The following is a 16,618-nucleotide window of genomic DNA, read 5'->3' as shown; positions in this document are numbered from 1 at the left end:
CACTTTGTCCGATTGGTGCAATAGACTATTACTACTATTTCTTCCAATGATAGGCTAGTGATGTCAAAACAAGTTGCACAATTTAGTCAATTATTTGTACGTTTTTTTTAATAGTTATTCAGATCGTGCATGCCATTTTATAAGATTCCTGGTACTTATAGAGAGTGATATTTGGTTCTTGAAGAAATGTCGTCCTTTTCTTTGCTCAGTCTACCCTGACATTTCTCCCCTTATTTAGTAACACCGACACTGTTTAAATATACTACGTACTTGTTGTATTCACTTAAATATATAATATAGTTCTACAATAAGAAAAATACCCTAAGTGCAATTTCTTTATTGGGTAGTAATAGACGCCGGCGCTCCGGTCCAAAATTTGTCTCGTCGTTGTGCGGCCCTTGATCTGGCATCATACAATCGTAGGATCTGATCTCGCCTCACTTTTTCAGTCGTCCTTTTCCTCCGAACATATCTCAAAAGAAAATCTATGCCTCTGCCCGCAGAACTCTACCTTCATATGCAGCTATTCGAGGACAATGATCATCGGCCGACGGTCGCTCGCACCCCGACTTCCTCTCCTTGCGCCGCCGCTCCTCGTCACAGCTCCCGTGTCATAGCCCCCTCCGCCGCCATATGTTTTGGGGCCATGGCAACGCCCGCTCATCGTCGTTTCGTGGTGCCTTGTTTGTAGCATCCCCACACCCCCGTTACAGCGCCCCCCAGCCTTCGTCCTTCCGTCCTCCCAACACGTCGTCGCACCAACGACCGTCAACAGTCACAACATCTTCCCTCTCCGTCGCCATCTGTTTTGTGGCCATGGCAACCCCCGCTCATCGTCGTTTTGTGGTGACTTGTTTGTAGCATCCCCACGACCCGGTTGCAGCAGCCCCCCCCCCAACCTTTGTTCTTTCGTCCTCCCAACGCGTCGTCGCACCAACGACCGGCAACTATCACAAGATCCTCCCCCTTATGCCGGTTTCAGCACATGGAGCCACGGTCGCAACTTCTACAATTGTTGGTCGCAACTTCCACGATCGTCGGTTGTAATATCCCCAATCGTCGGTTGCAACTTTTTTGATTTCTAGTCACCGGCCAAGGTCGCGAATGGTGGCAACAATTACCATCTCTGAAGATGATGGTATCTTTATATTTAAAACTGAGCTATGATGCTTTAGGTCGTTTGATAAAAAAAAAAAGGTCCAAAAAGAACAGAAAAACAGACTAAGATAAGTCATCGGTCAAATATGATGGTGCACGAAATTGCAAAGTTTAATTTAATAATAGATCATATGATATTCTTCTTAATAGTTTCTATCTTGCGTGACATATGCTTTAATGAATGGTTGTAACAAGTTAGCAATGTCAAAACAAGTTGCTCGATTTGTCAATTAGGACATTATCATATTTGTACGATTTTTAATCATTCAGATCGTGCCTGCCATTTTATAAGATTCCTGGTACAGAAAGTGAAAGCTAGTTTTTGAAGAAATACCGTCCTTTTTCGGTGCTTATTTTACAATGAACTTCCCCTTTCTTTGCAGCACCGACGATGTTTGAACATAGTTATTCAATTTTCTGAAACGAATAGTTCCTGAGTTATTATGTACAATAAAGAAAAGTGCGCTATACCTGCATCTTGACGACATGAATACAAGATTTCGGTAAGTAAACGGGATCGCAACTTTTCGTTGGTTGATAAGATAGTCTTATCTTAAATCTTGTATGTAATTTAAAGATGATAAAAAAGAGAGTCTATAATGGATCATCTTTTAATCTTATCTTCTATAATTAGTTATTTTTGAAAATATGGTGAGACATATTGTGCTAAGAGATTACCTCTCGTCTTTTCTTAAATAAGAGAAGGCAAATCCTTTTTTTTTCGAATTCTCTCTCCTCCACCTCATTATTTATCCTATGTGACACCCATAAGATAGCGTCATTGTACATGTCCTAACTTGTTTGGATGATGGCGCACAACACGTGATTACAAAACTGAAGAAAGTTGCCAAGTCGTTCAGAAAATTCAATCAGCAACTCCACGCTTCCTTATATGGGGTGACCTGCAAGCTTCCATAAGTGGTAGACATTCAAATGTCTCGTTCACATGGAAACGGTCGCTCCGAAAACTAAGAATTTCAAAGTACAGACTTGGCTTTCAGGAAATTTGTGGACTTGGCCAGAGACCAGGTTTCCGAAAGTAAACTGGGGTACGACTTACTATCATTGGTTCATCGGTTCCAACTCCAACTTGCTAAAAATATGATTAGAAAACTGAGGCACTGCTGAAGCTCTAGTTGGCAAGAAAATGTTACAAGGCCATGCTTTGCTTACGGCGGGATGACCTACGAGCTATATATGTCGTCGCTTCATCCATCCGTAGACATTCGAACGTCGTGTTTCCATTGAAACGGCCGCGCTCAAAAACCAAAGAGTTTCAAAGCACAAACTTGGCTGTCGTGAATTTTATGGACTTGGCTGTCGTGAAAGGGAGTAGTATGCAGTCTTGTCGTGCACATTTGACCTCCATTGCATCAAACAAGTTACTACTTAACCCCTGACGTGCTAAATGATTCACAAGCTAAGTCTTTGCTTTGCATTGGCACATACAATCATTTCCATAACTACTCAGGACCCACTTGTATTACCTAGCCTCTTGTGCAGCTATCTCTCTTCTTTGTAGGAAATGATATTTCTTTGTGCACTTGTCATGTCCATAAAAGATGCCAGGTTGAACATTGAAGTACCAAAAGGTCACTGTTCAATCTGTAAAAAATTGATTCCATCAACACCATATGGGTCTAACATATATCAGAAATGTGGATGCCAACTCAATTGAAAATAGGACAAGCCGAACCAAATGGGTCGCCCCTTTGTATGTGCTGCCCAAGAAAGGGCCGACAGGTGACATACGCTTGCCCTCCTTGCGTACGTCTGTTTGAGTCGGTGCTTTGAAGTTGCCCTTAGAGCATCTATATCTGGACTTGACAAAACAGTCTCCGTATATGTATGCAGACGCGTCCGTAAACAGCGCCCGCTTGCCCCTCATATGTTGTACCGTACATTGACATACCCCAAATGTAATCCTTAAATCCATGCAATCTATGCACGTCGATCATCTGATACAAAAAATTCGAATTCAACAGTTTTGGAATAGAGCAAATCAAATCACAATTCAACAAACCAGACATGTCAAAATGAAATCAATGTCTAAGCGACGAGGGGTGCTTGTCGGATCACTCACTAGACGCGTCAATCCATGCCTCCTGCTCGTCCACCTTATCCTACCCCGCCGACGGGCGAGGCGGACTGCGTCTCCGTCACGGCGGTCGAGGAAGGGCTGGAAGACATTAATGACGACGCATCGGGGCCGGTGGTGAGTATGGGGAATTGGGGAGCAAGCATATCGGATGGCACGAGCGTGGAAAATGTTGGAGGGCGACGGGAGGAGTAGAAAGGGTTTGGAGGATTTGGCACAATTTACGATAGAGTCGGGCTGTCGGGTCCAACGTGGTGGACGTGCCCAGCCCCCCCCCCCCCCTTCCCCCCCATATCCGCCTCATATTTGGGCTGGATATGAGGGGTGTCGGTCAGCCCAAACGTTCGAGGTCCGTTTAAGAAGCCCGTCTGGGACAATTTTTTGTGACCGGTCAGTGACCGTGCAGGCTGTCCGGACGTATGAGGTGAGTTTGGATACCCGACTGTAGATGCTCTTAGGTCTTTTCAGAAGAAAAAATGTGATCAAACGAGAAATGAAGAAACATGATAATTTCCCCTTAGATACAAAGAACACGAGAAGTAAAAAATTAGATTAGGTGTGTAGACCACCTAGCGATGACTACAAGCACGGGTGCGAGCTGAAGGCACGCCACCGTCATCATCCCATACATCATCGAAGCCATGTAAACTTTGTTTTCGTAGACAATTCGGACTCGGGAAGTCATTGTGCTATGGATCCCGAGGACTAGCGCCTTTTTTTAGAATATACACGAGTGTGCATATCATGTATTATAGAAGGATAGGGGAAGAAGCTCCATAACGTTCTTACATTACATGTGAGAACTCCGTATCCACCTCACTACAACTTTCAAGAATCTAACTACTCCCTCTAACCCACGTAGCTAGCCTTCCTGTGAAGGTGGAGGAGAAGTCACCCTTCAGGAGATCGGCTAGGTTTCCACGCTTTACATTCACTTGCTATTCGACTTATCACCACCATTTGTGATGGCGAAGCATCCGCAGAACCATTGTGTTTCATAGTTGATGAAGCGAAGCATATAGTGAAAGGAACTGATCTGTAGACATGCTAAGACGAATGGAGACCGAATCCAAATGGATTTATTGAAGACAAACACTGACCGAATTCTCCAAGATCCGACGAAGACAAATTTCCACACACCCTCCGACGACGCTAAAATCACCAGTGGGATGAAGGCTAACCAAAAAAAGCCTTATTTTATCTTCAGAAAGCCGTTGTTGTCTCGTCTTCCCGAGAAAGACATAAATCCTACTAAAACTTAAAAGAAAACATAAACACAAAAAATATGCTGGCAAAGACTAGGATCCATCGCGTCTTCACGACACTAAGGCCAAAGGAAACGAGGCAGGGCGGCGGGAGGTAGCGGGAACCCTAGCTGGACGCCCTTGCGTGCGTGAGCAGCAAAGGATTTTGTGTCGTGATAACTTTGGATCTATTTCATCAAAAGTTAATAATCGTTCCAATTTCCCTTTTCATTTTACGGCTTTAATGAAAGGAAAACACTTAAAAACAACCGGCTGATTTTTCACTCGCGTAAGCCGCGGCCGACGCCCGCTACGAGTTCATGTTTGCTCGCTCATCCTTTCCCTTATCTCTCCCCCCTACAAGCTGGACCGCTCGTTCTTTTTCCTTCCTTTCTTCTTCCTTGAGCACACCGCACCACACACAAGTGCCAGTGCCTGCCGTCGTAGACCACCGCCGCTGTTGCCGTTGTTGCCGCTGCAAGCGGGCTTCACAAGGGACGGTGCTTTGATGCAATTTCAGTTGTCGGTCGCCTCGTGCTGCTATAGGCTAGGTTGGGAGGACGGTGCTGTCATGGCCGACGGCGGAGCTGCCTTGCAGCAGGCGATGCGCGGCGAGGTTGTTGCCATGTTGATGGCTGAGCTGTGTTAGAGGAGCGGATACGAGCAACTGCCATGGCCCTCGACAGAGCTACGGGCAATGCTGCAACGAAGCTTCACCGGGGCATCAATGAAGCTTTGCCAAAGCTGCAACAAAGCTTCGTCGGGGCGTCAATGAAGCTTCGTCGGGGCGTCAATGAAGCTTCACCGGTGCTGCACTGAAGCTTCGCCGATGCTGCACTGAAGCTTCGTCGGGGCGTCAATGAAGCTTCGTCGGTGCTGCACTGAAGCTTTGTCGGGGCGTCAATGAAGCTTCACCGGTGCTGCACTGAAGCTTTGCCTGCGGCGTCGGTGCTCCATTGCAGCTTCGTCTCGCTGCTGGGGGTTGCCATGAAGCTTTCGCCGATGCTTGATGTTGCCATGGACAGCACCTGCAGCTTCGGATGCAGCGCCAGATCGTACGTCCCCTAGCGCCAAATCTAACGGCTGGCTAGGCGGATGATTTTCTGACGACGAAATCATCCGCCTCATCCGTAGCAGCCGCCTTAATGAAAAGGGCAGCAAAATGAAAAAGCCTTGCCGGCACTCCTATTTCCGTGGGGTCGGCCGGAAACCTGGGTGAGACACACAAGCCGGGGGCGAATGTGTGGCGCCGACGGTGACACTCGTCCGGCCGGCCGCGCGTCAACCTCGATCGGCGTCCCGACACATGGACGATGATCTGTATGGCCCAACAACAACGCTGGGAGTACCGTACCCGACCCCCGCCTTTCCGGTGATGAATGCGTCTAACCCGTAGGCAGACATGACATACCACAAAACCCGTAGGTGCACGTCCGGGCGCCACCGTGCCGGCGACGGTGCCGCCCGCGTGACCTTGCCGAGACCGAGAGAGCCGGACCATTAAACTCCCACGGGCCAGCGCGCATGCAGTTCCAAACTACAGGTCCCAACCGGCCGTCAGCAGAGCTCGGCACCGGCACACACGCACCACATTCCCGTACGTGCTCGCCGCCGGGCCGGTCAAACGGAACGAAAGGAATCATCGATGCGGAGGCCCGACCGTGGCCCCGGGCAACAAGTGCGGCGCGCGTGGCAAGGGCGGGCGGCTTCATCAATTCCATTCCGTCCACCGGCGTCGGATCAGAAAGAAATGCTCCGTCGTCGATCGCCATCACCCGGCTCGATCCAAGTCCTCGCACGTTGAAAATAGAAGGCGGTATCATCATCACCGTCGTTGCCGCGCAAAAGAGAGCGAGCACCGTTGAAGCCTCTTTTGGTGCCATGCGGGCGGGTTGCATGCACACGGCTGCGAGCCAAATGCCCGCCGTTTCTCCTTTATCTATTGCCGATTCGATTTTTGGGGGGTCTGTTGCACCACTTTAAACAGCGTGATCACTTTTTTTTTTTTTTTGGACGGGGATAACAGCGTGATCACTTGCCGCGTGGTGCTTTTACAGTGTGATCACTTGTCCTACTCTTGTCCGGGGTAGTCGTCACCTACCGGCACTGAGCCGCAGCCGATCGATCTCCGCCGATCCCATGTCCCGTTTCCTTTTCGTACCATTCCTATTTTACCTCCCTTTCGTTCAACACAAAGGCGCACGGAGCAGCGTCCTGCATGATGTACGGCCGCACCCGCATGCAAGTTAGTTGCCGCCCGGTCATATGTTATGGAACATGAAACCCAACGTGCTTCACCTTCACCATGCATGCCGTGGTGGTGCTGCTAATTTAGTCCTTACCTGCCATTCTCTCTGGCCTACTACAGCATATCAAAGTTGAAACTGTTCATCAAGTGCACCACCAATAAACGAAAATGTGTGTTGCTTTTAGGAAATGAGGAGGGCCACGTTTTGGCCTTTTGGGCGCGCGTATTTGCAAAAGCGAGGAAGCGCGTTGTGCTGGTCTTTTCCTTCCAAGTCTTTCTCCGGGCATACGTACGTACGTGCAACGTGACAAAAACAAAATGGTCTCGAAGCTGATGATTATGTTAAATCTAGTTTATAGGCCCCTAAAAGCCTAGAACTAGGCACACATGGTTCATATCGATACTCAACCGAACCGTTTTGATGTTCGACAAACGACCTGACGGTCTATTCGTCATAAAAGGAATGGACAAAATAAAAAGAAAGGACATTACTTTAACACATGGAAGTTTCTGAAAGTATATCAAAATATACGGAAAAGCTCAATTTGGTGACAGGGGATATAGGGCAACAAGAAGAAGTTCAATACATTCATGCAAAAAGGGTATATCCGTGAATGCTCATATTCCGTAAATTCTTTTTGCGAGCTTTCTCTAATTCTCTATGTTTTCCAAGAATACATCCCCATACTTTTTATTTTTTCTGAATATTTTCCATCCGTAACATTTCCATTTTTTACAAACTACGTGGAATATTCTTTAATTTTCTTAGTTACATGGTTTACTGGATTATTAAATATATCTTAGTGATAGTTATTTTTATAAATCTACATATTCATTGTTTATTACTAAGATATTTCGGGTTGTACCGCGTTTATTGATTTTTGTTTACATGAGTTTTAGTGTTTGCAAAAGAAAAGCTTGTGTGCCTAGCCTTTTTCTTTCCGTCTTTCTCCTTGCGCACGTGCAACATGCCAAAAAAATGGTTTCCCAAATAATTAAGCTGAATCTAACCTGGAATCCTAAAAATCTAAAACTTGGCAAACATGACTGATATGACTCTTCGCCCGAACTGCTTTGATGTTGAACAAATGACACGACAATCTATTCGGCACAAAAGGGACGAACAACAAAAAGGAACATTCAGGGGAAATAAGAGAAAATTGTTTTAAATATGTTAATATTTTGAAATATATCAAAGTAATGAAGAAAATTGATAGGAAAAATCTGATTTTGGTAATTGGGAATATAGGGTAACAAATGAAGTTCATTATATTCATGCCGAATGGGTATACAATGATCTTCATTGAGTGCTCATAATTTGTAAATTATTTGTGAACTTTCACTAATTCTTCAGGCTTTCCTAGAATACCTATTCCCCATTTTATATTTCTCAAAATATTTTCCATCAATAATATCTCCATATTTAAAATAAATATGTAGAATAATAATTATATTCATGATATTCTTGCTTTACATGATTTTATTTACTTGTTTCGCAAAAATAGAATTTTAAAATAAGCAATTATATCACTTGTTAAGTGATTGTTACTTTTGGAAATATGCATATTACCCCTTTGATTTATAACGAGTTTTCGGATTGTATTGTGTTTCTCGGTTTTCTCAGTGTACAAAATCATTGCCATGTCATTGGTCAATCAACATAATTATTTATCAGTATTACGTAACGAGGTAGACCGGGCGGTCCGGGCGTGTTTTCCATCCAACATAATTCTGTATCAGTCCATTTCACCGTTTTGGACATACATTTTTCTCGTAAACGAGAAACAAATTAGTGGGGGAAGGGGCTTTGCACGCATCCAGACCATTGCCTCGCCTGCGTCTAACATCCATGGCCGATCAAAAACCTTTTTCCCACACCCCGTGCTTTCCACCCAAAGCGAGTTGCCCGTATTCATGCTGGCCCAGAGTGGACGCGGCTGTTAACTAGAGCCGGCAACTAAGCAGCTCACCGGCCAAGAGCGTTGTCCGTCTCACCTATTGCGCACACATTCTCTTTGTATTGAAACGGCATTCAACTGGCCACCTACCTTCATTAAACTGATGCGTGCGTCGAGGAACCTACTTCGACGCCAGGAGTTCCACACGTTCATTCTTTTGTTGACCGAAATTAAAGGCCTCTCTCGCTGGCTCCTCGCATTCGTTCACTATATCAAGCTCCTCGTAATTAAGAAACACATCTTACCTCTACTCTCTCCATATCGTCCTTGTACAATACCCGCCATGGCCTCCGAGGAACAGAAGGAGTTATCTCGCATTGCAGCGGCCTGGGATGCCCGACGAGCGAGACCGATACAGGTCAGCTTGTCGGAAAACCTTCCGAATAATATGCACCATCTTTGCCACTCTACCTCACCCGTCGAAGCTGGAAAACACCATCTTTCCCCACCCAAAATTCAACCCTGTGGTTCGTGCTTCAAGGAGGAGGGGCTTCCGGCACTCCGACGAATGGGTTGTCGGACATAAGGAAGACATGTCATGGGATTGGTGATCCGCTACGATGAGCCATAGACTAGTTTTACATGTAATTCATCCAGTTAGTTAAAACGACTTGAAATGGAGGCGAGTCTCTTTGAATGGCCAGCTCTCATATCCGTGTCCGCGGACTAGTTCCCCCTATCCATGGACGGATATTTTGTTCGGTTTGTGAGTCGGTTTTGAAGATACCCTTACAAGTTTACGTACGAGTAGCACTGCCAGCATAGACATATGATAAATTATTTACTTTTCGCGCATCTAGTTTCACTTCTATGAAATTGGAGTTCAAGAGGCAAAAAAAAGGGAAATAGTAATGCCCATACGTGTGGCACGAGGCAATATGGTCCACACGCCTCCATATCCATCTATCTTTCCACATCAAATGTATGATATCAGCAATTTTTTTTTTTGTTTTTTAGACTTAAAAATGTTTTATCTCTTAAATGAAAAATCTAATTAAAAATTTGTTTTCATCATTAAATCCATCTTGATGAGGTCTTCTAAAATAGATCCTGTATTGATATGTTTCGACAATATTTTTTGCGACCATAAGTTGTTACATATTTACACTGAAGTTGTCATAGTGTTTGCAATAAAGTTTGCACGACATGTTTCATCTAACTTTTTCTTCTAGATTTAATGATACCTTTGTATTTCAACTACTTTTCATGGAATTTTTTATTAATTGGCCATGGCATATTTTGGTTATTAAGCATGGAAAATTTAATTCATGGATCAATGCAGTTTTTAGTAATTCATCATGGCAAATTCAGTTTATAGATCATGGCAATTTCATTATTTTGACCATGGCAATTTAAGTATTTTTACATGAAAAATATTTTTTGTATGAACCATGACAAATTTTAGTGCATGTATCATGACTAGTTTAAGTAATTTACCATGTCACATTTAGTTTATGGTTAATGACAAATTTTTGCTAGTGACCATGCATTTTCAAAGTAATTAACTGCATATTTCTTTTTTACTTGTGAATCATGTCAAAACTATTTCATGGATCATGGAAAGTTTGAGTAATTCACCATGGCAAGTTTAGTTGGTTAATTACCCTTTTTATAACATGTCAAAGTTTACTTTAGGCGTAGAAGAAAAAATAGTTGAAATATATCATGACAATTTCAGTGTACTTATGATGACAATTTATGTGTAATGGATGTGTCAACTTATAACCCTAAAAAAGTCATCGAAACATATCGATACGTCTAGTTTCGAAGATCTTGTCGATTTAAAGGTGAAAATGTTTTCAATTGGATTTTTTATTTGAGAGATAAAATATTTTAAAATCTGAAAAGTCAAAAGATTTTAAATGACATCATCAATTTCTTCACTTATGCATGTGGTGACGTGATCCAACCCATGAGCATTGGACGCTGTGACCGTTGTTGCTTATACGGCTGACCGTAATGGGAGTATCATAACTAGTATCATGCATGCCAACTAAGCAATTTTGATGAGGTGGCATAAAATTAAATGAAGAAAGAAAGGGTTGAGTATCATATTAAATGATGTGCTACTATGTGTCTTGCATGACAATAAATAAACTACCCTATGATACTAATATATGATACTATACATTACGGATCATGATACTAGTATATGATACTACCCATTACAACCAGCCTACTACACGTTTGGGCGTTATCGGGAGCCAAAAAAAGGTACTAGCAATCCGAGGATAGGTAGGCTATATAGCCTTGCCCACACATCACTCATCTTCCTCATGCGCGATTGGCTTATCCATCCTGTTTGTCCTTGCATCATGTCATCGATGAGGTTAGCTAAAATGTCATTCAGATCTAGGTAGGGGATCACACAGACGGCAGGGCTGCTGCAGCCTGGCAGGTCAAAGAAACTTTAACTTAAAGACGGGCGGGCGGGCGGGCGCGCGCGCGAGTCCATTGTTTTCTCCAGGCCCGATCGACGGAGCCGCGACGCAATACGAGTCCACGATGCGTCGCGTGGCGCATTGTTTTCAACCATCGGAGAGAAGAGAGAAGCATGTTTTCAAGGATTAGGTACAATGGCAGCGCATGTTTGTTACCCTAACTCAAAGACTTGAGCTGCGGTTCGGCTGGTCCGGGCTGGGGCACACACGCAGCAAAGAATCTGCTCCAGTCTCCGGATGGAAAGCGACCGGTTGTTCAGTTGAGTTTAGTCATCACCAAGAACACATCCCATTAATTGGTTTCTCTAGCTTCATGCAATCATCATCGTTCGTCGCCGTAGGGTAGCTACTGGCTGGTGCATGTAGAGTAGAATACTGGTACCAGTACGACTACTAGGAGTGTAAGCAAGCAACTTGCGCAGCTCGAAATAATTTAGTAAAATGTTTGACGTCGCAGGCTCTCAACCGCTGCAAGATCCTGCTAATGAGTGCTTAGAGATCGCGCTGAGCTGATGCCAGTCCCGCGAATCGGGATCCCGAGCCGTTTATTCTCGAATTGTCTAATGCTGCCATTGTCGGACTCGCCGCAGGGATCAGGGTTCTGATCACCCAAACACGATTCGTCTTGTTCTTGCAAACTCTAATTTTTTTTAGACAAGCACTCCAGTATTTTAGATGTGCGGTGCGCACGATTTTGTTATTTAAACGAAGGAATCATGCAGATCCTTTGCTATTCTGAATGTGAGTCTTGCCAGCTAGTATATGAACATATTATTCTTTCTTTTGAGTTGATACGAATATATGAGTAGTATTCTATTTATATCTAAAATAATTATAGTCGGAGAAAACTAGACTAGTTTTTTAAACTATAATTATTTAGATACAGAGGAAGTATATATTACATCGAAACGATGAGCACGATCCCTTCAAAAAAGGAAAAAATGATGAGCGAGGGATAATGCTCTTTGCTGTCTTGATTCCCTGGTGAACCAAATAGGAAAGGTGACTCGGCACCCATCGTGTGTGGCCGCTCCGGTCCATGTGCATGGAAGGCGGATGGACGGTCAAAGCATCCTCTTGCTAATTTGGGCGCCCCAGTTATTAGTCTGCAGCGAAATTGCTTGCCATCACGAAACTGTCTGCGATTTGAGGCGACGATTTCTTCCTGCATGCAATGCACCTCACAAGCATCAGTTGCCGGACACACGGCCACGCCTCCAGTCAAATTTGGTTGGATGGATAATGAAGCGAGGTTGAAATGCAGTCCGGCATCCCATGAGCGTTACCCGGGCAAGAAACACAGAGAATGACAGTTGAGGATCTGTTTACATGCTCAAATTAGTCAGTGGTACGTGTACGTTACGTGTGCTTACATGGTAGGAGTAGAGTTACACATGGATCGACTCAAGCAGTTGAGTTGAGTAACATAAACATCAGCTGGTTTTGAGCAACGCTTGCGGTCGTACTAGGCGAATTGCAGCGATTTTTTTATATACAGGTTCTAGTATATTGAAAGCATGCTTTGTGAACACATAATACCACTCGGGGTCAAATTTACTGACGGAACATTTGAACGGCCGGTTGCCACCACCATATTCTCCCAATATCCGTACTTAATCGGGGATATATCGAAAACTTCGGCGTCCCGGCCATTCAGATCAATCATGCCATATACCCGTACCCAATCGAGGACGTTTTCCTCTTTGTTTTGAATCAATTGAAAAACAAGCAGCAAAAGCATGCGCTCTAATTATGGCCATAGCTGAACTGTTCGTTGCGGGGTTGCGATCCACCACCGTCCTGCACCCTGCAGTGCAGTTCCCCCTTTGCCACAATGGAAGAAGGAACGGGCTGAATCAGAAGGAACGGCCTGTTGTAACACTAAATCGTAGGGTGCAAACTAAAGCTCTGTTGATTTGATTCGCCCTATCGGAGCCTCGGAACAGTGCGTTCGTACTGTTCCCCAACCCGATCTCACCAATAAATTTGGTTCGAAGCAAAGGTGCTTTATTTTGCTAAACTGTTGCCCGCCATTTAAAACTGATTTGGACGAATCGTGGGAAAGATGAGATCCGTTCCACGGCCCCGTCCCTGTCCCCGTTAACCTACTTTTTTTTTTTGCGTGTGTGTGAGTTCTTCGCCATGGCCGGATCATGATCCACCGTCTGTCCGTGTGCCGCCGTGTCGCCGGGGCCGGGCGGCGACACACGTCCAGTCGTGGCGGGCATCGTACTCGGACGCCCAGCTGGGCACGAAAGGGGGCAACGCCGGCGCAACGTCGCGGCCGAGGAAATCAGGTGAATGGATCGGCTCAGGTGTGCAGTGTGGCCAAGGGTAGTGGTGACAAGTGGGGTCGGGTTTGGTGAGCGGTGGGGACGGACGGACGGGGGGACACATAAACACACGGACCAAGGCGTAGGCTTTGCTTGGCTGGCTGGGTGTCACCTGTCGCAGGGTGAGGGGCTGCGCACCAGCAGCAAAAGTTTCACCTCGCCCGCGCGCGTGCGCGTGTATATATACCGGCCGTCCTGGCAGTGTCCCGGTTGCAGCTTGCACACGTCCGGCACAAGAGAGCGAAACAGCAGCAGCAGAGACCTAGCCATCGGCGGCGAGCTAGCTGTTTGAAGCTGCCGGATTGGTAGCTCGTAGCTGGGAGGTTCCGGGGGTCGATGGGGAAAGGCCGGGCACCGTGCTGCGCCAAGGTGGGGCTCAACAGGGGCTCCTGGACGCCGGAGGAGGACATGCGCCTCATCGCCTACATTCACAAGTACGGCCACGCCAACTGGCGCGCCCTCCCCAAGCAAGCAGGTAATGCCCTCCCGCCCATCCATGGATGGAACAGTGATCACATCTCAATTTTTCCGTTTGAGAGAGTAGAGAACTCGACTGATGTCATGTGTTTTGGTTTGGTTTGGTTTGGTTTGATACACAGGCTTGCTCCGTTGCGGCAAGAGCTGCCGGCTCCGGTGGATCAACTACCTCCGCCCGGACCTCAAGCGCGGCAACTTCACCGTCGAGGAGGAGGACACCCTCATCAAGCTGCACAACATGCTCGGCAACAAGTACGTCCATGGATTGGTTACTACTAGCACTCATTAGAGATTGTGTAGCAGCGGACTCATTAGAGATTGTGGCGTGCAGGTGGTCCAAGATCGCGGCGTGCCTGCCGGGGAGGACGGACAACGAGATCAAGAACGTCTGGAACACCCACCTCAAGAAGCGGGTGGCGGCCAGCGCCGGGGAGCACAAGAAGCCCGGGCCCAAGACCAAGAAGAAAACCACCTGCGCGGCGCCGTCGCCGTCCCCGTCGCCGTCCTCTTCCACCACAACCGCCACAACCACCACCACCAACTGCTCCAGCGGCGAGTCCGGCGAGCAGAGCAACACCAGCAGCAAGGAGCCGGAACCGGAGCTGGACAAGATCGAGATCCCCATGCTGGACCTCGGCTTCGACATCGACATCGACATGCTCCTTGACGCCGTCCCAGAGACGCACTGCCCGGCCGTCTCCTCGGCGGCGACCTCGTCCTGCACGTCCGCGTCCCCGCCGTGCGTGGCGGACGACGACGACGCGCTGCTCGACCTGCCGGAGATCGACATCGTCCCGGAGCTGTGGAGCATCATGGACGGCGCGTGCGTGGAAACGGCCCAGGCACCGTGGGGAAATGCGGCGCCGTGCCAGGGCAACGGAGCAGAGGCGACGGCCGACGAGGACGACGGAAAGGAGTGGTGGTTGGAAGATTTGGAAAAGGAGCTGGGCCTCTGGGGGCCCATCGAGGACTACCAGCACCAACAACAACCGGACCCACTAGGTCGCGTGGGCCCGCTCTCCGCCAGCGTGGACGACCCCGTGTCGTGCTACTTCCAAGCTGGCCCCGCCACGTCGGCCGTCCACGTCCAGGCACCCGAGGCCTCTGCGGTTCTCACAGACATCCCGATGGACCTATGATATCACTAAGTATCACCCGTCCGATCTCTTAGTATAGAAAACAAGCAACGCGATCGGACGGCCACGACTGATGCTAGTACACAATACACGTGTATAAACTGTACAACTGTACGCCTGCAAGAGGTGTACGTACGTACGTGCGTGCGTACAGGCCCAGCACGAAGACTATACAAAAAAGGAGATAGTAGTTAGGCTAGGACGCACACACAGGAGGAGATGCCTACAATAACCTTTGGTGAAGATGTGTACACACCACACCACGTACTTTGGACAGCAGCAGCAAAGTGTAAGTGGTGCAATGCAAATGCAAATGCAAATGCAATGCAAATTAGCCACACAAAAAGGCCTCCGGGGTGTAGCCTAAACTTCAGCTGCCAAACGCTACACACCAGCGACCAAGTACGGCTCAGCACAGTGCAGATGCGTGCGTGCGTGCGTGTTTGCATCGACGGCATATATGCCGTCAGCGTGACGCGGGCGCTTTATCATCGGAATTCCTACTACGGTTTCGGCCCGGCCAATCGGCTGGCCCTGACTTTTGGACTATGGCATGCACTGCAGCAACGCCTTTTGTGCTTTCTTGACGAATATTGATTCTGTGTCTGCCCCGTCACATCCTGCTTTCTCATTCGCCTGCTCGTGTTTTCTACTTGGTCGAACCACTTTGGCTCTTGTTTAGCTTAGATTTGTTGTCGTGTCCTTGAGTGAGCAGGCTGCATGATTGATTCACCCGGGGCCGGGCGTCATATGGCCGATCATGACACGGGGGTAGGTTACCTAACACGGGGTCCTGACGAGTTACGGCTGGGTCGTACTACTGCATTTGGTGAGCACGGTTATGCAGGATTGGAAAAAAAGCCGACTCTTGGACTTGGGATCGGGTGCCCGGGGAAGAAACCAGAGCGTACCGCTGCCACTAATTTGTCTTTGATAAAACGTACTCCCTCCCTCCATTCCATATTCTACTCTAGTGCGTATAGTTTTTGGGGCTGGAATGGATTCCGAAATCACAACGAGGCTGCTTTGGGTTGGACCACGATTAGCCCTTGGCTGGTTCACGGAGTGCAGCAGCAGGAGGCACCCCATCCCATGTGCTGTGGCAGAGCGAGCAGACGACGGAGGGGCAATTCGCGCGTCCGTTTTAATCCTCCATGTTTTCTTCAAAACAACCGCATACCTCGAAATTTCTTTCCGTTTTTGGACCGTTTCAGCAAACATCTTACGTGCGACCTCGCCAGAGCACGGCATTAGCTATGATGGTGATGCGGCGAGCTTCGGCGCGAGCAGCGACAACAGCGGTGGTGGTCCGGCGATGACGGCCTTGGATAGCGTGGGCACGCCGGCCAGCTCATGCACGCACGCGGCCCGCATGGCCAGCTCGCTGGTCCATCTAGCCCGTCCGGCACACGTGACCACGACAAGGAGCACCCCTGCCCCATGCACCAGCACGCCACATGCGTCTGCGTCTGCCCTTGCCGTTTAAATTGTGATTCAAATTTCTATCGTATTAGATTAGACGTAG

The 16,618-nt window shown here is 47.3% G+C and overlaps 1 protein-coding gene across 1 annotated transcript; it reads left to right on the top strand.

Annotated features, from left to right (window-relative positions):
• The first annotated feature begins 13,573 nt into the window (after window positions 1-13,573).
• On the top strand, window positions 13,574-15,714 carry LOC123430868 (myb-related protein Zm1-like). The gene is made up of 3 exons (XM_045114702.1): window positions 13,574-13,955; window positions 14,080-14,209; window positions 14,289-15,714. Exons 1-3 carry the CDS (start codon window positions 13,817-13,819, stop codon window positions 15,094-15,096), a joined length of 1,077 nt encoding a protein of 358 aa, XP_044970637.1. The 5' UTR covers window positions 13,574-13,816; the 3' UTR covers window positions 15,097-15,714.
• Window positions 15,715-16,618: the final 904 nt, after the last annotated feature.

Source organism: Hordeum vulgare, chromosome 2H, assembly GCF_904849725.1.
Source record: "Hordeum vulgare subsp. vulgare chromosome 2H, MorexV3_pseudomolecules_assembly, whole genome shotgun sequence".
Lineage (NCBI taxonomy): Eukaryota > Viridiplantae > Streptophyta > Magnoliopsida > Poales > Poaceae > Hordeum > Hordeum vulgare.
The sequence above is the reverse complement of the archived record's forward strand: the minus strand, read 5'-3'. Positions and strand labels throughout refer to the sequence as shown.

What these genes read in the sequence shown, in the direction of transcription:
- LOC123430868 (XM_045114702.1), top strand. Translation starts at nt 13,817, where the DNA reads ATGGGGAAAGGCCGGGCACCGTGCTGCGCCAAGGTGGGGCTCAACAGG. An exon ending in CGCCCTCCCCAAGCAAGCAG is followed by an intron (nt 13,956 to 14,079) that starts GTAATGCCCTCC and finishes TTTGATACACAG; the next exon opens with GCTTGCTCCGTTGCGGCAAG. An exon ending in CACAACATGCTCGGCAACAA is followed by an intron (nt 14,210 to 14,288) that starts GTACGTCCATGG and finishes TGTGGCGTGCAG; the next exon opens with GTGGTCCAAGATCGCGGCGT.